Raw genomic sequence first — 26,302 nt, 5'->3', positions numbered from 1 at the left:
CAGAGAAGTTTGTACCATTGGACTTTCCGTACCTTTACGCGAGACGCATGAACATGGGTTGCTGACGGTCGCATGCTAGTCTGATGTGTGCAAGTGGCGCATAACACAGATTTAAAAACTGCATTTAAAAGAAATACAAGTAAGATACTTAAGTATTTGATGTTACGCCAGTTACTTTATAGTTGTTAGTTTCACTCTCGTTGTACTGTAAAAGCTGTAACGTAGGCTTCTATTCCCACGCATCTCATTATCAGAATTTCCTGGCGTTGGGTAGCTCTTTTGTTGTTTTAGGTTGCAAATAGTTCCAAAAAAATGATGAACTACTCAGACTATGATTCTGATGACTATTCGTCAAATGAGGATGAAGATTATGTCCCATCTGGTAAGTGGAACGTGAAAAGTTGGAATTGCTCAGTCAACCCAGCAACATAGGTAGCTAAGGTTAGTTAGCGTAGCAGGCTAATCATTCAAAAGCTTGATGAAACTGGGATGTGCAACAGCGGTATCATCCGTTAAGCTAAATCAAAATTCCCTATAACCTGATGTGTCAAAACGAAACTCCGTTTTCACTCCTTCATGTTTTCTGCTATTTATGACTACTTTTGATTTTGTATCGTTCTGTGTTTGAATGATGGAAGGCATGTAGTTGCTTTGTTGTTAGCACTCTTTGGTTACTAACAATTCCAGGTTCTTGTCCTTGGAGGACCTGTTCATTTATATCAGACTGAAACGTTGTCTGAAATTATGTTAATGTGTTGCATTCTGCTGTGGATGTTCTGATTGGCAGATGACAATTTGAGTGAAGACGATTTGAATGAGTGTGTGCCAGAGGAAGGTTTGGATGGGGAGGGCCAAGGTGAACCACAAAGCGAGGGCATGAAAAAGAAGAAGAAGAAAGGCAAAGATATCACAGCGAGGTAAACACTGGCTCCAAACCTCTCTGACTGTACATAATAAAGTATACAAAGGTTGCTTGAAGAGGTGTGTCAACCAATCAGTCATGGTGTGTTGTTCGAAACAATATCAATGGTCTGGCTTTAGTAGGATACTTTCTATTTTGTTCTTGTGGATGTAACAGGCAGACCTGTTCTTGGGACATTTTCTTCCTGACTGTTGCTTATGCAAGTGACTTGATCATGTTTCTGTATTTAAATTTCAGTTTATGTTGTTGTACATTGCATTGCATTACAACAGTTGTTTGATTTATTAATTGCTTTCATAACCACTATGTGAACTTTCATTAATGTATGCTTAATTTGTCTGTCCTGTAGTACTTAGTAGCCTACTGCTTTTTGTATGATTCACTGTTATGAAATCTTTCTGTCTTTCCCAGCATATCAGCGGCTCAGCAGATAATGATTAACTAAACATCACAGTGGGGACGGTTGCCTGCTAAATGAATAGCTGCATACTGTACATACTGTAGCTGTAAAAAAAAGTAATGCTCTTTCTCTTCTCTAAACAAAGGAAGAGGAAGAAAATTGGACTGAAGCTTGAAGGTGAAGAGGAAGATGGTGCAAAGCAGCAGGAGGACAAAGCAGAGCAGGTCGAAGAGGAGACCTCTGCCAAGCCTGAACCCAAGGCTGACCAGAAGAAGAAGGAAGATGACCTGTGGGCAAGCTTCTTGAGTGATGTTGGCCAGCGACCTAAAGTGAGTGCCACGGCAACATCAACCAGTACCTCTCAGAAGGTAACTCGCATAGCATTCAGTGCTGTGTTATGTTGATTGAAATTTGAATATCCTTCTTTCACAAGCATCTCACACCATATCTTTAAGCAAATACAGGTGATTATTTAAGATAAGTGAGCGTATGCTTTAACCTTTGTTGTGGCATCCATGTTTTTCACACATTCATGACCCCTCACAGTGGGAAAAACAACGGCATCACAGGGGCGGTCCCTGATATTCCTAGGTGGCATGAACAGACCATAAGCCTCTATGCTTATGGATGACCTCACTAATGAGTACTTTTGACATCAGATCCTGTGTTCTTATGTTTGCCTTATGTTATATTCCTTATGTTTGCTGCCTATCGGCAGCTGGATAAAGTTTAGAGACATTGGACATAGCCTATGCTATACACACATACACACACACACACACACCTATGCCAGATCATTTAGAGACATTGGACATAGCCTATGCTATATACAGTACGCGCACACACACACACACACGCCCCCCTATGACAGATCATTTAGAGACATTGGACATAGCCTATGCCAGATCATTTTTCAGTGATTGAATTTAAAAAGAAAATCATTTTTTATAATAACAAATCGATTTAAATAAAAAAAAAAAACTTTATTTAAATCAATTTTTTGCCCATCCCTAGTTTGAAGACTTTACAATATGTTCATTCATTGTTGGAGGATCAAGAATTTGAAGCATATAACACTTCTGTGTCAATGTTATGTTTGTCCATACAACTAGATAGATAGATAGATAGATAGATAGATAGATACTTTATTGATCCCCAAGGGGAAATTCAAGGTCTCAGTAGCATACAGACATCACACACAACATGCACTAACAGCAGAAAAAGTAATAAAAGTATACTAACAGTGATCCAGGAACTGTAGTTAATTAGGCTTAGTCCACACATACCAAACCGAGCTTTTTTTCCTCCGTCTTCCTGGAACCGTATTAAGAATATTTGCGTCCAAACGGAACCATCTCAACACGACTCAACACGTTACTTCATATCCCAGGCCTATAGGTGGCACTGTTTGTTACAGAAATAGACCAAAGCTTGCGCGCTGTGTAGGCCATACAACAGACAGAGTAGGCTACGACAAAACTGGCTAGTGCAAGGAAACCAGAATTGTTTGTGTGGACTTATAGTAAACTGTTAACTGTAGTCAACTGTAAAACTAATAAAACTTAATTTTTACGGTTTGTGAAGGGTGCAGTCCCATCCTTTATTTGGCTAACGCAGGTAAAAATAATCTCCTTTACTTTCTTTGGTTGTAGGATAGTCCGCGATTCACATTAGTTTTGGTTATCACCGTAAGTGCAAAGACTAGGCGTACCCAAGTTCTAGGCTATTCCGTCACCACATTTATAATATTGCTATAATACCTTTGTTAGTAACAGTCGATACTTTTGCTTGCATCAAATCGTGCATTCGCATTTAGTGTGCATCTATAGGCTTAACATGACTTCTAAGCGTCTTTGTATACTCATATCTGACTTCACTATGAATGCATTTATTTATGTTGTAAGACATGTAAAATAAATGAATGACACCGGCACTACGCACAAATGAATGTAAACTTACACCGCACTTCCCTAATAACTTAAGTTATCTCGTGTCACTGACAGTATAGTCCGGTGGACAGCCCATAGAGCCCCATTGTGGACGGAAATGTCGGAAATGTTGAGTACACCAAAGTTTTATGATGGAAATATATAGTATGGGTTCCCAGCATGCAGAAACTGCCGGATGCTAATTTGCATATGTTGGCCAATTTGTGTAATTGAGCTAATTAGCATAAATTAGCATAATAGCCTATATTGATCATATTATAAGAGCTGCTTGGCCAAAATGGACAATGTTAGTATGTTTTTAAGGGTGCTGAGTCCATATCCGACATTTTCAAGATTCAAAATCACTATTTAAACTTGGTTTGGTCACATTTTACTCTCATTAAGAGTTTTTTGGTACAATTTAGACAGATTTTTGGAGGATAGGGCTGTAGCGATATACAGTAGGGCTGTAACGATACACCAACCTAACAATTCGATTCGTATCACGATTTTTGACCGTGATTTTTGATTTTTTTCTTTTTTTGGAGGGGGGGGGGGGGCTAGACATTTCAATAGCCTACCTTAGAGCACCAGAGGATTACAATGTAATATATCTGTATTATTTTATATCCTGATATAAAAAAAAAAGAATATGATATTTAAAAAAAATATATGATATAAAAAGAATGTCTGATATTTATGACCGCACACTTTATGCAGATTAGCCTATAGCTTAGGCCTACTATTTCTATTACAACTCTACCACATTCAACTGTGAAGAATGCTATCAAAATTGTCTCCTTAATTCCAAATGGAGACACAGTTGACCGAGTAGATTCCAGTGTAGTTAAGAGCAGGTAAAACTTGAGGCTGGCTTGCGAAAGAATAGTTCTTTATTCTGGATGTAACAACAGAGTTCTGGTAACCCTGTTGTACGCACAGCACAGCAGTGTTGCAAGGTGAAGCCAAGGTAAGAAACTGAAGCCATGATCTGGGAAACTCCTGGTTTATAGTTTATATTACCAGAATATACATTCACGTCTGGGGTCAAATTGGAGGGGGGGAAACAGGCAGTGATATAGCCTTATTCAATTAAGACGTCTTGTGGGCTAACAATTAGTTAGGTACACCATTTGCTATTGTAAGGTGGCAACATTCTGTCTGCTTACAATAAACATCCTGTCCCCGCAGTTTCTGCAGTATTAAACAAAGAACCAAAAGAATGACCTACAGAAAACCACTAAAATCTAACAGCTGTCTGGTTGAAGCCTGGAAATATTGTAAACAAAGTAGCATAGTTGGCTAGCTTATCCTAGTCTACTGATTGGACTGTTCAGTTTCCTCATGTGTGTTTAAGATAATACTGTTCTCCTTGGACAAGCCTTTTGGGAAACATTGGTATTGAGTTGATCATTCAGTTCTCCCAGAATCCCCAGCGCGAAACATCGTGGGAATCACAGTCCAGCACGCTGGCGTTGCACAGCTCCCCCAACAAGCCATTGCCATCCTCGGCGCGGGCGTTCCCACATTCAGTCCAGCAATTAGTCTCTGGCGCTGCCACACAGCAGGTGGGGTGCACACGCCGCAAGAGCCCTACTCACCCTGGGGAACCACAACCACCAGCGCCCCAATGTGGGGCGTGCTGGCAGTCACCTGGTCTGTCGCCTCTCGTCCCCAGCTCCCTTCAGAGAACGCCCTCAGGTCGCACTTTCGCAGTGTGCACCACCGCAACGTTCCTCTAACACCTGGCGGGGCCTAGCCTCCACTGCCACAGACTCCCTGGCGCTGAGCACCGTAACTGGCACTGCACCTCCGATGCTCCACTCCGTCGTCTCGCCAGTCGGGGCAGCAGACTCCAGTTCCATCGCAGCCGGACCACGCTGCGCACAGCTACAGCTACCGACGTTGGCGTCCCTCCTCTGCTGCCTTGTCGCAGAGCTGTCCTCCGCTGTTTCGGCCACTCCACACCACCACGATCGCCTAGACCTTCTCTATGGCTCGTGCCATTGGATTTCACACAACAAACTTTTTTCCCCCTTATTTTTCTAAAGAGCACCGGCGAACAGGCCGACTCGAACAGGCTCCGCCAACCGTCCATCCTCAAGGCACCACCTCCTTGCCGCTCCACCTCTGCTCTGCTCCGCAGCCAGGGCCACCGCCAACTCCAGCTTAAAGCTGTCCGGCGGGGGCAGGGGCTCAAGGTCTTCTCTCGGTGAAGTAAGCGCCCAGGCCAGCGTCACTACCTTATTTTCCAAGGCCACTTCCTCAGACCGCTCTCCCAGTCGCGTGAAGTCCTTCTCCGCCGTGGCCACTGCATCAAAACCCTCTTCAGGCAAGCATTTCTCCCGTAGCTAGGTCCAGGCGACGGCTGGTCTCCTTCTGCGGCTTCTACTGAAGGCCTCTGTAAGCTTTTTAGTACCCCTTACAAGGGTTTTCTTCGGATCCTTTTGCTTGGGCCTCCACCTAGCGGTGAGCATGGAAGGATTATGAACTTTCGGGCCCCTGGGCCCAGATGTATTAAGGGCCCCCCATTAATTGTCGCATATGTGGAAGGGGGGTTTGGAGGTCCTTCCTCAGAAATGTTTTAATTTGTTTGATGTGATTTCCTGTATTCTGGTGCATTTTGGGGATGGCCAATACTAAATTCAATCAGACTCATAGCCTACATCCTGATGTGTTGATATTGAGGCAATAATTTCATGCAAAGGCTTGGGCTTCAGGGCTCCCTGAACCCTTGGGCCCCTGGGCCGGGCCCGGTAGGCCCGTGCAGTAATTCATCCCTGGCGGTGAGGTCTCCCACTCCCGGCTCCTCCAGCACTGAAGACACTGTCTCCTACAGAACGCAACTTGCTCCTCCATGAAAACGTGCCCATCTACAGGTGCTGCTTTGGAAAGCAGCAGACCGTCCTGATCCACCGGCTGTGGATATAACCATGTTTGGAGGGAGTTAGAAGACAGGTATGAAGAAAGGAGAGGAACTTGCCCACCCTCGATTCAAGTCCTGTTGCTCCTCCTGATTTGTTAGATGTTATCAGCTGTAACTGCAAAGCTGGGTTAAAACTGTGTATACATGTATCTGGAAAGTGCAGCTGTGCAGCTGCAGGCCTGGCCTGTACTAATTATTGTTTCTGCAAAAGCAGTGATGTTACATGTGGCAATATATTTACACAGCAAAAACAGCAGAAGGACAGGGATGAAGAGTCTGGAGAAGATGGCGACAGGACAACGGATGAGGACAATGAGGAGTAGTAGAGGCTAGTTCTTCCCTTTGTTACTCAATTGTGAGTCACAGCAGAGGGCCAGTGAATAGCTATTTCCTAAATGATTGTGGAATTCAGAAATAACTTGAGGATCCAAATTATTCCTAAACACTGAACATTTTTATCCTCCAAAAATCACCCCCAAAAACTCTGCAAAATCAGCTTGTACCGAAAAACAAAAGTCCATCATGTCTGAATGACTACCGCCCAGTAGCCCTGACGTCTACAGTGATGAAGTGTTTTGAGAAGCTTGTGAAAAACATTATCTGCTCATCCCTCCCTGCCTCCTTCGACCCCCTCCAATTTGCTTACAGAGCCAACAGGTCTACAGAGGATGCCATCTCAAACCTCATGCACACCACCTTAACTCACCTGGAGGAGGGGAATGGGAATTATGTGAGGATGCTGTTCATTGACATTGTTCAGCATTCAACACGATAGTACCTCTCACCTTGGTCACAAAGATGAAGGCCTTAGGACTGAACACCACCCTGTGTCACTGGATATTTGACTTCCTCACCAACCGTTCACAAGTGGTTAGAGTGGGGGGTCTGACATCTGACTCATTAACCATCAGCACTGGTGCTCCCCAAGGCTGTGTTTTAAGTCCACTGCTGTACAACATCTACACACATGACTGCAAAGCCAACAGTAGTCATACCTCCATCATCAAGTTTGCAGATGACACAGTGATCTTGGGCCTGATTAGTAACAACAATGAACAGCTCTACTTGGATCAGGTTGATGAGGGGGCACAATGGTGTCAATCTAACAGCTTGACACTGAATATCAATAAAACCAAGGAAATGGTAGTGGATTACAGAAGGCAGCAGCAGAACTACAGTTACACCCCACTAATGATCAGCGGGCAACCTGTAGAGAGAGTCACAAGTTTTAAATACCTTGGTGTCCACATTACTGAAGACTTAACATGGACTGTTAACACTCAATATGTTCTGAAGAAGTCCAGACAACGACTCTACTTCCTTCGTCAGCTAAGGAAATTCAAAGTTTCTACATCCATCATGAAGGCCTTCTACACTTCAGTGGTTGAGAGTGTTTTAACTGGTAGCATCATCACCTGGTATGGGATCTCCACAGTTAGAGATTGTAGTACTCTGCAGAGAGTAGTGCGCTCAGCTGAACGTACTATAAGAACTCAACTCCCTGCTCTACAAGATATCTATTCCAGAAGAGTACTCCTAAGAGCCCAAACGATTCTGAAGGACTCTTCTCATCCTAACAATGGATTATTCCTACCGCTGAAATCAAGAAGACGCCTATGTATATATACCTTTTGACCCCGTGAGGGAAATTTGGTCTTGTAGTCACAAAGCCAGAACTGAGAGACTCAGGAGAAGTTTTTATCCCCAGGCCATCCGAACTCTGAACTCACACTATACTGACTTTGCACTCATTCACTCCTCAGCACTCATGACCCCCCCCCCCACACACATACACACACACCTACTTTTAGCACTTTTACATCCCTCTCCCTATGATACAGACCTTTTATTTATTTTCTTATTTCATCACACGTCAAAACACACACACACACACACACACACACACACACACACACACACACACACACACACACCTGACTTTCTCCAACGTTTGCACATCTCCATATAACTTTTTATTTATTCTTTTTGATTTCTCCTCCATCTACCCATGTCCTTGATTGCCTAGCCGTTCTGCCCACCCCACCCCACCCCCATCCCCAACACACACACACACACTTACATCATCACTGTCATCACCTCACATACATACAGCACACTGCTTGCTACAGTAAGCCTCCTCTACATACTTGCTGCACACTGCCCCACACTGCCCCCTCCCCCCTACATACACAGCACATTGTCTTCAAGATCTTCTCCAACACACATCCTCTACATACTTACAGCACACTGCCCCCACCTACCCACACAAACACACACAGTCACTGCTCCACTCCCCTCCCGCCCACACACACATCTTCACTGTCATCACTCACATACATCATACATACAGTACTCTGCTTGCAATAGTAAGTCCCTTCACTATACTTACAGCACACTGCCCCTATCCTCCCCCACCTTTCTTATGCAGCCCTTGCCACTTAATCTACTAAACCCCTCTTCTACTGCACTTTTTACACCCCCCCCCCCCATAAATGCACAAATAGGCTGACACCAGACATAATTTTACTGCATTTCTTACTTCCAGTAACTATATGCATGTGACAATAAACTTCCTTGTATCCTTAATGAGAGTAAAAACGTGACCAAACCAAGTTTAAATAGTGATTTTGAATCTTGAAAATGTCAGATATGGACTCAGCATCTCTAGTAACCCCTAAAAACATACTAACATGGTCCATTTTGGCCAAGCAGCTCTTATAATATGATCAATATAGGTGATTATGCTGCTGCGATTAAGTGCGGTTTCGGGCAGTGCGTTTACAGGATTCATTTGGACGCTCGGCCAAGACGAAGCAAAACCTCTGCGTTTACTGCGTTTTAACCCAAAAAGCGTCTCCGTGTGGACGGGCCTTAGTCGCATGGGTGCAAGGGCGTAGGTTTGGTCCGAGCTTTGGTGGGGACACTACCCACTAACGCCCCCCCCCCCCGCAAAAAAAAGCCACTCAACTCTTTCACCAGCCACTATAGATATATAACAATAATAAAATGTGCTACTGTCCAACTACTACCCATGATTAAAATGTGCTACTGTCCAACTTGATATAACTATAGCCTACATAATCTGATTTTAATATGTACAGATATATAGGCTATATTTAACATTTAACCTTTATTTTCTATTTGGTCTCTTATGAAATCATGCATTGACCCATTTAAGCACAGCTTTTAAGAAACTTAAATACATGCTTGCTTAGCATTTTGTGAAAAGAAATCATTAAGGCTACATTGAAAAACTCTTAACCGTGAGCTGCCGGTATATTCTCTGATTCTAATAATTACAGATATCTAGGCGATGTGAGCACAGCTCAGTTTTAAGAAATGCTTAAAGCTGAAAGACCATGTTGAATTTTGCTGAAATTTAGTCAAAACCAGATTACTCTGGAACAGCTAACTATACACTGAAATGCATTACACCTTTGTGTTCGGTAAGGTCTGCTGTTTATTCTGATATATGGTTTGCCATGTGTTGCATGAAGAGTGTGTAGGCCTACGATATTCCACCGAGACAAATAGATCTGGAGATGGGCGCAGAGAATAATTATTAAATCTCTTGAAGTTATTTTTGTTGCGAACTGTTGATCACAGACAATAGTGGCTAGCACCGTTTAAAAGCTGAGAAAAGGCTCTATCATATGACACATTGGATAAGTAGCCTACTTCTCGAGGAGTTCAACAGAGAAGAATGGGTGAATTTGGACGCACTTCATATGCCTTCACGGCTCATGTCCATTATCGCGGCAAAGCCCACCGCGCCGCACATAGCCCATAAGTGTATCTCACATGTTTGTCTTTGCACTGGTAAAGATGTTCACAGGTTGGCTAGGCTAGATCAACCAGATATCATAATAATAGGCAAGAAGCACAATAAAACAGTGGTGTTCACATCAAAATATAAAAACAAGACAATTTAAAAAGATTGAAAAGTGCAATCCAACTGAAATGGGAATAGAGAGAGAGTACCATAGAGGGTAAAAAGTCTGTAGGTTGGAAGAATGTTTGTATAGTTCAAGCAGCACAGCCTTAGTTTTAACGATATACTGCGAAACCACACAACCATTCAGGTATTGTTTGGTTGAAGTTATATGGCATGCTCAAGTCTGCACAGAATCAACGTTTCTCATTCTGAAATATGTTTATGGTACTATGAAGACTATGTTTGGGAATACAGTACTTTGAGTGAATTTTATTTTTATACATTTTCCATTAATGTAGTGTAGTTTAAATGGGATGTTCTCAACTTTTTTGGGGCTAGGGCACACCAAAGGTCAAACCAAAGCACACCAGCTTATGGTTACTGATTATGAAGGGTCACCCACATTATTATAGGCTATAGCAGGCATGTTCATTGTTATGCCACCGTCTTAATTAAGAAGCTGTGTCATTGATGCGTTTAAAAATAGCCCTCTAGCCTATTTCATGAGCCTGTATAAAAGCGCTTTGGGTTACTTAAAATCCCATGGCACATCTCTCTTTGCGTCATGGTATATCGGTGTGCCTCAGCACTGGCTTAAATGACATGAACATGATTTCAAGGCACACACTTCATGGTGAATGAAGGTTTGAAGCTGTATCTGTTCAAATGAGTAAAATGTAACATTTACACTTAAAACATTTATATTATTTACATTTTGCACCCCTGTCACTCACAGCCTGTATCTGCAGACAGATCAGACAAGGAAGGCCCATCAGATGCCTGCCAGGAGGTACCCAAAGAAAAGGCTCCCTCTAAAATCACCATCACCAAAGTGTTCGATTTTGCTGGAGAGGAGGTGCGGTAAGTGACCAGGGCCTCATTTCCTGATATCTCCATAACACTATTAAAGTTAAATTATATGTTAACTCTACTTTGTTTTGCCATGGTTCCCGAAATGTGAATAGCTACATGTGTCTTCTGCAATTCATACATTTATAAGGTCGGTCTGGACCTGGATACTTACAGTATCATGTAAACCTATCCGATACTATCAGATAAACCAAAAATTTAGGCTGGTGACATGGGACTTGCTGTCAAGAAACTACTGCATTACATTTTGTGTTTAATTTAACTAAAAGCAATACATTTCAGAATAAATGGATTAGCCTTCATCTTTTTAACCTCTTTAAAATCTGAATAAATATATAAGTAACATGTTGCCTGCAGACAACATCATTGGTAACTTATGAAATACTCTTGTTGATCTTATGATCACCTGCGCTGTTTTGCCCAGCAAACTCGTGTCACACATGCTCAGACCTACATGCATGATAATAATCGATGCCAGAAACCACTTATGGTATAGTAAAGGTAAACATAGCAAAAGATTGAGAGGGAGATGGTTCCGTAAACACATCTAGAAAAATAAGCAACTTTCGTAAGGTATAGCTTTGTGTTTCTAATGCAGACACAGCCAATATTATTGGGAAACGTGACCCAGAAGAAACCTGTGCGATTTGGTCGCAATACCCCTGCATGTCCACCAGATGACAGTAGTGTTCTTTGGCTGGCTGATATTCACTGTGCTCATCTGTGAGACCCCCCTGTGGCTGTCTGCTGGTATTCGTCACACTCTCCACATGGGGCTGGGAAATTGTTGCGCTTTGACCCAGACGCTGTCATTGGTGTCCTTGTACAGGCAACCCCAGCCTCTCTGCTTGGTCTTGGGCTCTGCCATCTTCCCAGTGTGTTGGTGGCTGTAAGGCAGACCTGGCTGGTGTGTTGGTGTGTGTTGGAGCTGAGGGGGTCTTTGTCTGCATGGGAAGGTGATAACCAGAGCAGGAAATGGAGAAGAGAGGAGGAGGAGGGGGAGTGGGAGGTCAGCCAAGGAAAAGGGGGAGGAGATCGAATGAGAGTTATTGCAGGGTGTTGATTTCTGTCTTTCTTCCTTCCCTCCCACCCTCTCTCTCTCTCTCTCTCTCATACTCTGTTTGTCTGTTAGTTTGTCTCTTCTGTTTCCCCTTCTCTGTCTGCCCCCCCCCCCCCCCCTCCTCCATTCTAATGGAGACAGAGAGGGGGTTGATTTGGTGCGGGCAGAGTGTATAACGCCACAGCAGAACCAATCTGTTTGTTGGATTTAATGGCTTGTAAAGGTTAACCAAAGTGAGGGGGTTCATTCTGAAACGGCAACCTTGCTTCAGTGTGTGTGTGTGTGTGAGTGAGTGGGTGCGTGCATGCATGCGTGCCTGCTTGCGTGTGTGTGTGCGTGTCTATCTGTGCGTGTCATGGAGGTAAACTGCACATCTAGCCGATTTGTCTGTTTGCCACGGGAGTGTAAAATCCTGTGTTTGGTGTCAGTCTCTGCAGACTCTCATAAGCTGAACATCATGTACTGAGTCTCAGGGACCCGGTTAATTCCATCAGACATTTGCATTGAGCAGCAACAGCAGGGACTCGCGCACGACTGGGGTCGGCAGGGGATTAAAGTGACCTGTCACTGACCCCGCCTGCCCCCATCATCGCTGATAAAAAGCATATTCCCTGAAAAGAACATGGAAACCCTCCTGGACTGGCAGCGTATGGGCAGAGTCGTCGCCCAGATGACCCTTATGTTTGTTTTGAATGCTTTTGGTCATTTCCTGCAATCTTCAAATACTCAAACACTCCCTGCAGTTTTGGTCTGAAGTATTTATATAAGTTATATAAGAGTGGTATGTAGTTTCACCACTTTAAAGTCAGGAATATACCCATAACCAGGCCACAATTTAGTAAAACCCTGGCAGATGTGCCAAGGATTTGATTCTGTTTTTGTCTGTCTGTCTGTCTCTCTCTCACACACACACTTTCTTTATGTGTGTAAATGTGGCAATCTTCTCTCCTCTCTCAGGGTGACCAAAGAGGTGGACGCTGACTCCAAGGAGGCAAAGAGCTACCTGATGGAAGAGAAGAGTCAGTCTGAGTCTGCTCCTCCCGTGCAATCAAAGCCCACTTCGTCCGCCCCTGCGCCCAGGTATGGCATGACCCCTCACTGGCCCTCTGGGTAGTCTGGGAGACGCTGAGTGTGACCTGCGCTGATTGCATATGGCAGTTTGATCAAAATATGGGATGCCATGAGTAGTGCATATAGAACATGTGAAGCAAAACTCAAGTTCACACTTTTCAAAGTACCGTACTGAATCAGACACCAAAACTACAACTTTTAATGTTTAATTATTAGTGTTTTAAACACATATTGACCTTGTTGATGGGCTTCATATTAAAAGGCCTCCCTGTCTTTTTAATGGTTATTTATGACCATTCCTTGATGTTCTGAAAGGTTGTACTGTAAGTCAAGTTAAAATCTCAGATACATTCCAGTAGCCTGTAGACAGCCGTACATTGCAAAGCATTAAGCCAATTGTAAATTGATAAAGGTAAGTCTGTGTATGTTATGTCAACATTGCAAAGTTCATGGATGCAGCTGTGGATGTCTGGCCAAAGTAAGCTTTGATCTGAGCTGTGTATTTGTGTGTGTTGTGTGTGTTGTGTGTGTTGCGTGTCTTGTGTGTGTGTGTGTTGTGTGTGTTGCGTGTCTTGTGTGTGTGTGTGTGGGGGAAGGAGGGTAACCGTCTGATCCTGTGTTGGTGTTTTTGTCTGAGTTAGCTTTAGAGATAAAGCATGGCGTGAGCATGTTTTTTCTTCTGTGGAGGACACATGGACTAATCCTGCCAGGTCTTTTGTACCATCTCTTTCTCCCTCACTCTCCCCTCCCCTCATCCTTCCTTCTATCCCCTCCCTACTCTTTTCTCTCTCTCTCTCTCTCTCTCTCTCTCTCTCTCTCTCTCTCTCTCTCTCTCTCTCTCTCTCTCTCTCTCTCACCTCAGTTCTACCTCTGTCTTTTCTTCTCCCTTCTACATCATTGACTCCTGACGGTTATTACAGCCTGCCTTTGATCTACCCCCCACACACGCCCCTGCTCAGTTCATGGCCGACCAGCAGAAGGATTAACCCAAGCCTCATACTACACACACTGTTAAAGGGAGTGGATGATTGTCCAGGGTTGTGTTCTGAGTCCCGTGTGGAATGATGACTCTTAGCAGTCACACAAGATGTACTTTTTATTTGCTTTTGTTTTGGGTCATGGTGTACTTTTGCCACATGTTGCCCTCTTTTTGCAAACCGATGCCAGGTATGACAGATGGAGCATGGTCTGCAGACATGGCGTGTGTGTGTGTGTGTGTGTGTGGGGGGGGGGGGGGGGGGGGGGTGTTGTGTGTCAAGTCTGAATGTACATGCATCTTTGTTTGGCGCTGACGGCACAGCTGTTCTCGGCATCTCCCTCGCTGTTGCTCCACCATTCTCCTGTTCTCCGTCAGGCCCTCCTCATTTTTCTCTGCCCCCCTCCTTCTCCCCCCTCTTTCTCTGTTTTATTCTTTGTTGTTGCTCTCTCTCTCTCTCTCTCTCTCTCTCTCTCTCCGTGCCTCTCCCTTCCCGCTCTTTACATGTCATTACGTCCAACCGTTGCCATGGTGTTTAATTGTCAGCGGGGCGGGGAGCATCTTTCCTCTGTGGTTGCAGGAAGTGGGTCTTTTCCGTTTCTCTCCGTGCAGGAAGTGCGGTGTTTCCTGTGGCGTGCTCCGAAACGTGTGTGTGTGTGTGTGCGTGTAAGACCAGCACAGCCACAAAGCATCTCTGCAACTGTGTGTGTTGTTGTTGCTGTTTATCGCTCCTGTGTGTTAGCGATCTAATCACCATGAGATTGTCGTTGGGATGTTTTGGTAACGTCGAGGCTGTTCCTCTACTTCCTTTCAGTTGGTTTTTCCCGCCAAAATCCGAGAGGGAGGTGCAGAACAAATTCCAGCAAATCCCAGAGAGGCACACAGTGAGGGAGGCAGATACTCATAAACATCATTTAACAGTGCTGTACTTTATACATCCTCTGTCCTCCCTCTCTTGCTATTGCATACGTTCATAGGCATGCATACTGTTTCCGTTCCTCTGCTTCTCCACTCAGCAGCCCCCTGATGGCTCTTCATGCAAACCTGCTGACTAAGCACTTCTGCTCTCTCTCTCTCTCTCTCTCTCTCTCTCTCTCTCTCTCTCTCTCTCTCTCTCTCTCTCTCTCTGTTTTCTTTTCTCTGTTTGTAGCTTTTTCTATTCCTATTTCTTTCATTCTTCTTCAGTAAATAGCTGTTATCCATTAAATCATTGTCTCCATCCACTTCTCTCCCAAGTAATTTGACAGCCATTACTACTCTCTCTCTCTCTTTCTCTTTCTCTTTCTTTCTCTCACTTTCTTTCCTTTTCTCTCTCTCACTCACACACACACACACACACACACACACACACAGAGAGAGAGAAAGAGAGTGAGAGGCCTGCTCACTGGCTTTGCTGGTCGGCTGACATCATAGCGGCAGCAGCGGTATTGTGTAATAAGTGGTGCAGGCTAAGTGCTATCGATTATTAGGCCAGGGAGATTTACAGCCGCTTGTTGGAACTGCCGTGATTGGTTGATTGATCGCTCTTGCGTCTCTCCTGATGTCGCCTCAGTCGACAACTCAGTTGACATTGAGACTGACCTTATGAGCACATGGGTTTACACACACACACACACACACACAGATTAACACATGGCCCAAAAAATGAGTAACTCGGGGATTCAGCTGTAATATGTGATGGAATTGACATGAGATGCAAAACACTACATGCATTACATGCTCAGTGCATATACCTCTCTCCCTCTCTTTCACACACATACACACACTTCCCCCTCTCTCTCTCTTATGTTGTGTGTGTTAGATAAGACCGATCAGAGGAGGGTTTTATGGTGTCCTGCTGGTGGGGGTCAGACAGAGGGTCTGGGATTGTCAGGCAGGAGAGAGAGATACAGAAGAGAGGAGCGGAAGAGTGGAATGAGAGGGAGAGAGGGGTGGGGGGAGGAAAGAGAGGGAGGGAGAGATGGGTGAGGGAGAGAGGGATGGGGAGAGGAAGGGAGAGATGGGTGAGGGAGAGAGAGAGTGATGGAGAGAGAGGTGTAGCGCTGCTGGATTAGAGTCTTGGGAGTTGGGACAAGTCAATCGGCTTCCCATCTTCTCCTGCACCCCTCTCTCTCTCTCTGGTCTCATCATTTTTTGCAGATATTTGTTTAAATGCATGCTCTTTTGTGTTTAGGCCAACATGTGGCAGTTTTATTTCACTTAAAAAAGATATATTTATTTATTGATGATGATGATGATGATAATAATACTGGTAATCAGGGTGCGATTTGTGTAATAACCAGAGAGGGGGATGATTTTGAATAAGTTTGTAACCCCCCCCCCCCCCCCCCTCCAAAAAAAAAAAAATGAACGAACAATTCATAGCCTAGTAATGTCATGGCTAATAATACCCTATATTATTTTTGCCACCTTTGTAACATTTTAGTTTACCGTGGTATATGACTTTAAACAGCGAGTGTGCTTGGTATGATGATCAGCTCCTCTAATGCAGGGTAGGACTACGTTTTGACAAGCATACAAATTCACCTTGTTCTTGTCCCATCTGAAATGACTCCTCTACTTTTGCTGCCTCCATCCTTTCTGTATTTGTTGTGTAAAAAAACGTTGTATATGATGGCACTGAAGTCTTAAGTTAGTGAATTGGCTAAAAGTGTTAGTTGGTAACCATATATAGCCTACACATTGCGCTACACGCTGCGTAGGCTACGTGCATTCTCTCTCCTGCTGATTTGCGTTCAGTAGCCAAGTGCGTAATATTGCAAAAGTTGAAAAAATAAATGTGTTTATTGTAGCCTACAGAAAATTTATGAACCAGAGCATAAAGACCATGAAGCTTCTATTTCTTGCAGCTGTTAAAACACCCGCTAGATAGTTTAAATACCCACCAACATTCGTTTTTGCAGTACAGATTATTTCTAAAAGTTATTTGTCTACTAGGCCTAGCCTACTGGCTGATTTATCAAACGAGTGCTTTCTCGTTCGTCCTCCGCAAACTACAGATGTTTTGGTAGAGAGCCATTGAATAAACGATGCCAAGCAATTTCTTTTTGTGACAAATTTCAGCAAATATCTCCTCATTTAATGTAAGTTCCTTCGGACAATACGCCTACGTTCTACTCTACGTGCAGTTGTCCTCCATCTCAGTTGCATCAGCTTTCTAATTTTGAAGGTTCTAAAACATTATTATGCTTCACTGAATCCTTCTCGTTTTCTTTCATTTGTCCAGCTAACTTTTCCATTGAAACTAGCCATTTATGATGGATTACACACTCGACATTCTGAAATGTCCTGCACGATCAAGGCCAAATTAAGTTATCACGCAGCCACTGTGTCAGCAGCATGAGTGCTGACGGTGACTGTGCATTTCTGATGTCAGATTATTATGGAGGCTAGCCTACTAGACTGTTCACGTTGCAGCGCTTTACTTATATGAAGTAGCATTAATCAATATGAGGGGCAGAGGGGGATAAATGTTGTCCCCACCGGGGATAAAAATAATTTAGCAGAGGTAGGGATAGGAAAACCAGAGGGGGGGGAATCCTCACCATCCCCCCCTACAAATCTCACCCTGCTGGTAATAATAATAATAATAAGAGTACTTTTAAATGATTGTTTTACTTAGTGCAGGGGACAAGCCGAGATGAGCTATGAGGCAAAAGTTCACACTTGGTATCATGTTTCAACACACTTTAGGTCAATGTCACACCGAACTTTCTCCTTTTGGGTGTTTTAACCTTTCTTGGAAATGTACTGCAGGCACGTCAGCAAGATTGCATGTCTAACTGGACGTTCTAGATGTAACGTAATTTCATGTAACGTAATTAAACTTGGTATACTTGGTTTGATTTAGCTGGCTATTTAGCATAACCTTCATCTCTACATTAATGCAGAAATCTTAGTTGCTATGCCATTTATATTCCTTCATTGTGTTGCATAAAGTTTAGGTATCGTAATTTCTCAACTGTTAGTTGAGACATAGATTTTGCTAAATTTCTTCAGCTGTGAGGTTAATACACAGGGGCAGTTAATATGGTATTAATATGGTTTTGTTTTTTTTAACTTGCATATAACGCTGTCCTGCGGTTTATACACAATGCGGCTAATACACAGGAAATTACTGTAAATTAGTCAGTTTCACTTTCAGTTTGGTTACAGTGCAGCCAGAGCTATTTTACCCCTCTTGTTTAATCTTATTAACTTCCGCCTGTTTAAAACATTGGGCTTTTCTCTCGTACTCGTGTTGGTTGGCTCCTCTACTCGAGTGTGTTCATTTATCATGAACACAAGTGTTTGCTTATTTACCATTCTCTGTTTAAAGTAAGGGAAGATTGTGAGATTTAAACAAACCCTTGTTAAAGAGTAAACAAATGAATTAATCGTGCAGATTAAGTAGAGAAAGGTTTTCCCCATCCTGTGATTGGACAGGTGCGTGATGCTTGGCATCCAAATTGAGTAAACAAAACTATAAAGTACACTGCCTTTCAAAAGTTTGGGGTCACTTAGAAATTTCCATTCCACTCCATTATAGACAGAATACCAGCTGAGATCAGTTGCATTGTGTTTTTAATCAGGGCAGCAGTTTTCAGATTACATTATGTGCTTACATAATTGCAAAAGGGTTCTCCAATGTTTTCTCAGTTAGTCTTTTAACACTTTGAGTGCCAAAAACACAATATTGCGTTTTGTGTTCCCATGCGTGGAGTGCCAAAAACGCAATATTGCGTATTTAGCTTCTTCTTTTTTAAATTACGAAAATAAACACTCTAACACACCTTATGTGCAATTTTGGGAACTCTATGATTAATAGAACTGAAATAGATAACGATCGAAAACCCATGAAAACGCACAATCTGGACATTTTATCATAACTCGGTTTTTGATGGTTGCCGCTTTGGGTCGAATCAGTGACGCATGCACGTCAGGTCAAAACCAGCTCATTTATTTTCTTGTGTTTATCACTAGGTGGCAGTCTCGCCAGATCTCGCTAGGTCACTTCCTGGAAACTTTACAGGCAACACTTCATATTTCATAAAAGACACTATATCTCCATTTCTAGAAAAAAAAAACATGGATTTTGATGAAAACTAGCCACTGTTTATCTTGGGATTTCTCAAGAACAGAGGCATGTAGAAATAAACGGTTTGTACCCACTGAGAGCTTAAAGTCTCACCTTTCAAACAAGCAAATATTAATACAAAAATCGTCAACAAAGATCTAGATTGCTGACACTCTGGGCTAACCTGGCAATAGCCAGATGAATTTCGCTCCGCCTAGCTCCACTCATCCATCTGGAATCGATCCATTGAAGTGTTGCTTCAGAAGGCTGGGCCTAATCAAAAAATGCTTGCATATGATTGAATAAGCCACTTGTCCGTCATCTATTGACGTGCTACTTCAACCACTCACATCGAAGCCAACCCGTGACGCTAATAACAGACTCACAGTCACTTCTACGCTATGTCACATCTATGAAACTCCCGCCCTGCGTCCTGATTGGCTAAACCATAAAGTTGGTTGGAGAAATCACTCTCAATGGAAGAGGTCCCAGATGGATGTGAGTGAAGCTAGGCGGAGCTAAACGGAACGACATTCATCTGGCTAGGGTCAGGTTAACTCTGGGCCAAAGCTTCCGAAAACAGTGTGGCATTCAAAGTGTTAAAATGATATCAGATTAGTAAACAGAATGTGCATTTGGAACATTGGATGAATGATTGCTGATAATGGGCAATTAAATATTGCATTAAAGATCAGCCATTTCTTTCTACAACAGTCATTTACAACATTTATGATGAAAACAAGGACATTTCTAAGTGACTCCAAACTCTTGGTAGTGTATGTTGACTGTTTTGTAGCACTTTTTTTAGTGTGATATTCCTCCAGTATTTCTGTCACTTGTGTGTAGCAATTGAAAGAGAAGGAGGCAGATAAAACAAAGCAGGTAAGGGAGAGTTGTTGCACAAGTGCCAGAACCTGTACCACATTGAGGTCTTGTGTCCACTGGAATGAGGCTTCGATTCAGACCCAGATCTCTCCCTCTCCCTCTCACCTTCTCTTCACTCACTCTCAAATGTCCTATCTACATAAAATAAAATATGCTCAAAAACAGAGCAGGTAGAGGTCCGCTGTGGCGTAAATGGCTACAGCGCCTGTACTACAAGTCCAAGTGCACCCGGGTCATCTCCCGATCCCACCTCACCTGTCTCTCCCATTCACTTCCTGTCAGTCTCTTCACTCTTGTATCAATAAAAGGCAAACAAGACAAAAAATATATACTATAGTAAAAAACGAGAAAGCGATAAGAAAAGCATTCAGGACGGTTCAGTGAGCAAACTAAAAAGAGAAAGGCGGTGAGTGTGAGGAGTACAGTCTAGGTAGGGATCGGCCGATATTTACGTTTTTTACGTGTATCGGCATCTGCCGATAAGTGGCTGCGTTCACCGATAGTTTTTTCCCCCTGCATTATTTACATACAGGCATCCACAGGCAGCTCTGTGTTGCTGGAGACACTGCAATTCACGTGCAGACTGCCCCTCCCCCACAAGCACAGTGCTGAAAGCCTGCTCTTCAAGACAACAGTAAACTTTTTAAACTTTCAAAGCATCTTTTAACTGTTTGACTTAGCTGAAATATTGCCATACACTTTGAAGGTGGAAGCAAGTTTGTGGGTCCAAATGGAAAACGCGAATGATAGATAGATAGGCTACTTTATTTAATGCTTAATGCCTCGTTTATAGTTCTGCTTGCCATTGTATTTAGGGAGCTGCAAATAGCTAAGTTGTAGGCTAGGCTATCCATATGCATGCGGTAGCGGTATCTGTTACAAACACTGGTCATATGATTAAGTAATGCCGACGTTGTTCCGTGGTATTTGTGGGAGTTTTATTCAGAGCGACCACCTGGCTGAGTTTTGGACGCGTGTGATGTGTGCGTCTCCCTCCCCCTCTCACTTCGAGCTGGGCGGAGTTGCCATCGCAGTGATATCAGAGCTTTAATAATGAGAGACGTGTTATATGTAGTTGACTATTAATTCTGGTTAACGTTTACCATGTACCAGACATACCGTGTATGCCTTACTTGTTTAGAGCCGTTTGCTAACGTTATCATTATCAATCCAGTTCAATTCGTCAGCTACCAAACAGAAGTTTGTATGTGCGTTTGGTCTGTCCCACTCAGTGGGACACACGCATCAGCGATATGAGAGTGCTGCGCTACCTGAAGGAGATTTTAAAACTGAGAGATCATATGTTTTATACCTTTTGACGTTGATGCCGTTTAGAACAGAAACATCTGACACCACGTTATTTTCTTCTGCTGATATATGTTCTGTGGTTGACAAATCTGGCAGCTTTTTTTAGAAAAATATAGACAGACAAATTGAAGCATGCAGTCTTAAATTACAAATCAAGCACTTTATTTCAATAGCTACTTTTCAGGCTTATTGTTTTCTTAAATTATTTAAATGTGTTGACAAAGGACATTTTGTGATGACCTGAATTATGTCTTATAGTCAGCAAGCAACGCATCATCAAGGCTGTGTTGTAAGATGTCGATGAAAGCATTTTGCACAGTTAACCATATCCAGTGTACCCATCCATAAGTTAAATAAATGTTCCTTTTTTAAATTGAGACTTACAACATTTGTTATCATCATTTGTGTAATTATGTGTCATATGTATGATGTAAATTGAGGGAGCAAAATAAAAGCAGTATCGGCTCCAAATATCGACTCAAGAAAATCGGCAGCCTGTATCGGTAACGGCACTAAAAAATCCATATCGGTCGATCCCTAGTCTAGAGAGAGAGTGTGTGTCCTGCATGGACTAATTGTTTCCATATGTACTTCAGTCACAACCCTGGTTTTCTAATTCTGGAGCTCCATCTCGAGGGTCTAAAAATAAACCAGCTCTCTGTTCTCACTGAGGTCTATACGGCCGAGCAGCCGTGCTCTCACCCCACGTCGTCGGCGCACACTACAGTCTGGACCTGCGCCAAAGCTGTGCTCTCCAGGCAGGTTTTTTCCCCCTGCAAACCTGGTCATTTAGGGGCCCTGTGAGGCAGTCTCTCTGATTGGCTTGTGAAAATGGGGAGGCGGGTTATCCATGCGTTGCGCAATCCTTTTCCACTCTCCCATGCTTTAGACAAGATGGAGCAGTTTTAGGTACAAATAGTAGGCAAATAAAAGGCAAATAGACAACAGGTTCTGGAGGGCAAGCCTTTGCATGATCAGAAAGCCACCACTGTAGAGAAATGCCTAAAATGGAAGCATTGTAGCCTTATTTGTTATGACCCATTCTGTTGTATTTAGATTACGCTGCATGGCCTCTGAAAATAGACAGAAAGGCAGACAGACTGACTTCTTCTAGCCGCAGAGGCTATTACAAGCTGTCCACACAGCATCTCATGTGGTTCTCTGTCCTTCTAGAAAGCCAAGTCTTGATGCATACATTGCTGATGAATCAGTTATCATCAGGTACCAAATGGGGGAAAAGTGTAGGTGCGCGTCAGGAGCACGAATATGGTTATGGTTATGGTAATGGTTATTGGATGACTCTTTTGTCTGACCCAGTGTTTTTCAACCTTTTTTGAGACACGGTACATTGTTATATTAAAAATATTCAGCGGCACACCACCAACCAAAAATGTAACAGAATTACACACTGTAGCCTAATATAGCAAAAATAATGACAAAAATGTATCTCACCATTTATCAAATCTTACCATTTAACAGGTTAGTTCAGAGTCTGCGTTTTTCTTTTTCGAGTAGGCCTATTTATCCATCGCTGTTTTAGGCCCTATGTCTTTTCACCCATAGATATTAGAAAGCTAGATACCGCATTGTCTGTCGTTCTATTATGTGGCATATGCTACGTGAACGCGGCCATCATATTGCTGGAGGCAAACACCTTACTGTCTATGCGCAACACTTGCCGACAATCAGAGACACCTGTCTGATTTCCAAACAGAGACACCTGTTTGTCCATTGGCCCACCATGATATCAGCGCTATTTACGTACCTTCTGGAGTGCAATGCGGTATCTAGCTTTCTAATATCTATTTTTCAACCCCACTTCTTGTGCGCATCACTTAATTAACAAGGTCATTATTGCGCTACCTACTGCCACCCACTGACATGAGAGTATTTATTTACTTAGCAAGTCACTACATTGCAGGCACAGATGCTCAACAATGGCATATCCTAGCCTACTATTTGCAACAATTAAAAAGTCAATGTTTGTGGGCCGATTAAGTGAAATTGGACAATTTCCGTGGCACACCTGATCTCTCACGGCACACTGGTCTCCCGGTGGAACAGTGGTTGAAAATCACTGATATAGCCTACATAAAAATACTAATAATAGTAGTGGATTAAATCAGTTTAACAGAATAATAACTGAAGCAAACCATCATAATAATAATGACCATAAACATAACAAACCATGACTGTAAGAAGAATGAATGAGTTAGATACAAGGTTAAGGACTAGATCAGCAGAGGATATGTGCTAGGCGAGTTAAGAGAGCTGTGTGAGCTGCTTCACTCTCTGCCTTTCTGTCACTCCCCTTTATTCCAGACACCTAGAGCCAGGCTTGTGTTCATATAGCCACCTGTGTTTTCATGATTGGCCTCTCCCTTTGTGGATTCATCGGGTCTCGCAGGGGGGAAAAGCAGAGGAGAGTCAGGAGCATACATTTCAGTAGAGGAGAGAGCTGTGTGAGCCAGTTGACTCTCTGGCCCCATCATTCTCCCATTTCAGTCGTTCATTTCTATTTCTGACATCTGACAGCCAAACGTTAATTTACAACACCCACATTCTCACGATTCTCCTCTCATGGTTTCTGATGTGGAGAGTGACTGCCCATCTCCTCTGGCAGAGACCACTCTCTCTAAAGGGGGGATTAAAGGAACTCTCTTCTTCACCTCATCGGTAACAGAGAGGGTGTGATGAGCTGTGGGAGGTCAAAGGTTACCTGGGGTCAGCTGCAGGCATTGTGCAGTGAGATGAGGGCTGTGAACAGAGGTGGAGGTGATGTATGTACCAAGTGAGCTGTTCTGTCTCCAAGGGAAACCCTACCAGCCACACACCTGTTGATGAATAAATATGGCATGTGGGTGTTGTTGGTATTCCTTTCCCTCATATTGTGTGTAAACATTATAATTTAGTAGCATAATATGTATGTGTGTGAGAGGGATGGGGTGGATGAGGTTTGTGTTACACTCATGCTATCAGTGTGTCACCGTGACTTCAGAAGTGGTCACACCACTGCCATGTGCCATCAGTGGCGGATCACCACCAGAGAGTTCAAGAGAACCTCTATAATGACTGTGCTGATGGATAAGAGAGGAAGTTCACTTATTTCGTTCTGTCTCACTGTCCATCACTCACTCTCCTTTCCCCCCTCTCTCACTTTTGTCCACATTGCCAGCTTCTCTCTTATGCATTCTAGCGGTCTGTTTCCTCTGTCTATCTCCCTCTCCCCCTTCCCCTCCCCCTGGGCTGTCACTCAGAACCCTTTGAGAAGAGGCTGCTCTCTCCTCACCTGGGACCTGCCCTTCAGGGCAATTCACACGCTTGGCTCTTGTGTTCTAAAACAGGCAGGCGCCGCGGTTGCGCTGTTATTGAACAACACCAAGCACTGTATTTTTAACCTCACATGGTGCCTCAGAAAAACTCAGAGGTGGTGGGGTGGCATGAGTAGCAGTGCAACAGCTATTTATGCTTCTATATTCATGTACACTGCGAATTTTCGAATTTGAATTTTATTGAACAAACCTCAATGAGAGGTTGAGAAAATAAAAAATAAAAAACTCAAAATGCACTGTTCTAAATTATTATGCACAACAGAGTTTCAAGCCATTTTATAGATTGTAAAGAACATTTACAATCTGCATTGCATTGATTTTGCAGCATTAGGAGGTGATTGAAATAACTTTTGATTTAATTTATATCAAAAACATCTTAACAGGCCAAGTTACATGTTAACATAGGACCCCTTCATTGATATCACCTTCACAATTCTTGCATCCATTGAACTTGTGAGTTCTTGGAGAGTTTCTGCTTTAATGTCTTTGCAGAATAGCCTCCCAGAGCTGCCAGAATGTCGGAATAGCCTCCCAGACCTGCTGCTTGGATGTAAACTGCCTCCCACCCTCATAGATCTTTTGCTTGATGATGCTCGAAAGATTCTCAATAGGGTGTCAGCGGAAGATGGGGGGCCACACCATGAGTTTCTCTCCTTTTATGCCAATGGCAGCCTATGACCCAGAGGTATTCTTTGCAGCATGAGATGGTGCATTGTCATGGATAAAGATGATTTTGCTACGGAAGGCACGGTTCTTTTTTTTTTGTACCACGGAAGGAAGTGGTCAGTCAGAAACTCTACATACTTTGCCGAGGTCATTTTCACACCGTCAGGTACCCTAAAGGGGCCTACCAGCTCTCCCTATAATTACGGCCCAAAACATGACTCCACCACCTCCTTGCTGACGTCTCAGCCTTGTTTGGACATGGTGGCCATTCACCAACTATCCATCCATTACTCCAGCGATTCCCAAACTGTGGCACGTGTACCCCCGGTGGTACACAAGCTGCTTCTGGGGGGTACGCGAGATGAAAAGGGCAATGGCGGACAGGTGTAAAATGAACATTTTAAATCTTTTGTAATTAATTCATGAATAAATACATAATTTCGAATCAGGTCATAATGATATGGAAACATGAAATTAAAGGATATCATTTATAAACTCTGTATGTGTTCATCAAAAAAAGGGCAGCTTATTAAACATGACGCCTGGAATAGCTAATAGAATGCGTTACTTTTGAATGCGTTAGATGGTCCGTGGTCCGTGGGGGGAAAGTTTTGCGGATATAACAGGTTTTTGAAAACAACAAAAACAGAAAGGAGGGAAGGAGCAAAGCTAGGAGTTATTTCAGATGGGCAAGAAAGGTAACATTAAGCTAGGCTTTACATTTAACAAACTAAAGGTAGCCTAAGTTTAGCCTTTCTAGGCTGTTGTCCAAACAAATACATCCTTGTCAGGCGTGGGGGGGTGGTATAGAATGTGTTACGTTTTTATGTGTCGGATGGTGGGGGTACGCGAGCCGAGTCGGAATGTAGCCGGTGGTACGCGGGGGGAAAAGTTTTGGAACCGCTGCATTACTCCATCTATCTGGACCATCTACAGTTGCATGGCACTCATCCGTAAACAAAACTGTT

At 43.2% G+C, this 26,302-nt stretch overlaps 1 protein-coding gene across 5 annotated transcripts in view; it reads left to right on the top strand.

Moving 5' to 3' along the window:
* The first annotated feature begins 24 nt into the window (after window positions 1-24).
* Window positions 25-26,302, top strand: part of cfdp1 (craniofacial development protein 1) — a 53,124-nt gene continuing 26,846 nt past the window's right edge. The window contains exons 1-6 of one of the 5 annotated variants that reach the window (XM_042108858.1): window positions 25-139; window positions 255-382; window positions 788-917; window positions 1,468-1,690; window positions 10,847-10,971; window positions 12,998-13,120. In XM_042108858.1, the coding sequence (XP_041964792.1) occupies window positions 313-382; window positions 788-917; window positions 1,468-1,690; window positions 10,847-10,971; window positions 12,998-13,120 (671 nt within the window). In that variant the 5' untranslated portion in view covers window positions 25-139; window positions 255-312. Of the gene's footprint in view, window positions 383-787; window positions 918-1,467; window positions 1,691-10,846; window positions 10,972-12,997; window positions 13,121-26,302 lie in introns of all 5 variants that reach the window. The other 4 variants (XM_042108859.1, XM_042108857.1, XM_042108860.1 and 1 more) reach the window with 4 other exon arrangements.

This window comes from Alosa sapidissima, chromosome 11, assembly GCF_018492685.1.
Source record: "Alosa sapidissima isolate fAloSap1 chromosome 11, fAloSap1.pri, whole genome shotgun sequence".
NCBI lineage: Eukaryota > Metazoa > Chordata > Actinopteri > Clupeiformes > Clupeidae > Alosa > Alosa sapidissima.
Note: the sequence above shows the minus strand (reverse complement) of the source record. Positions and strands in the feature narration are given on the sequence as shown.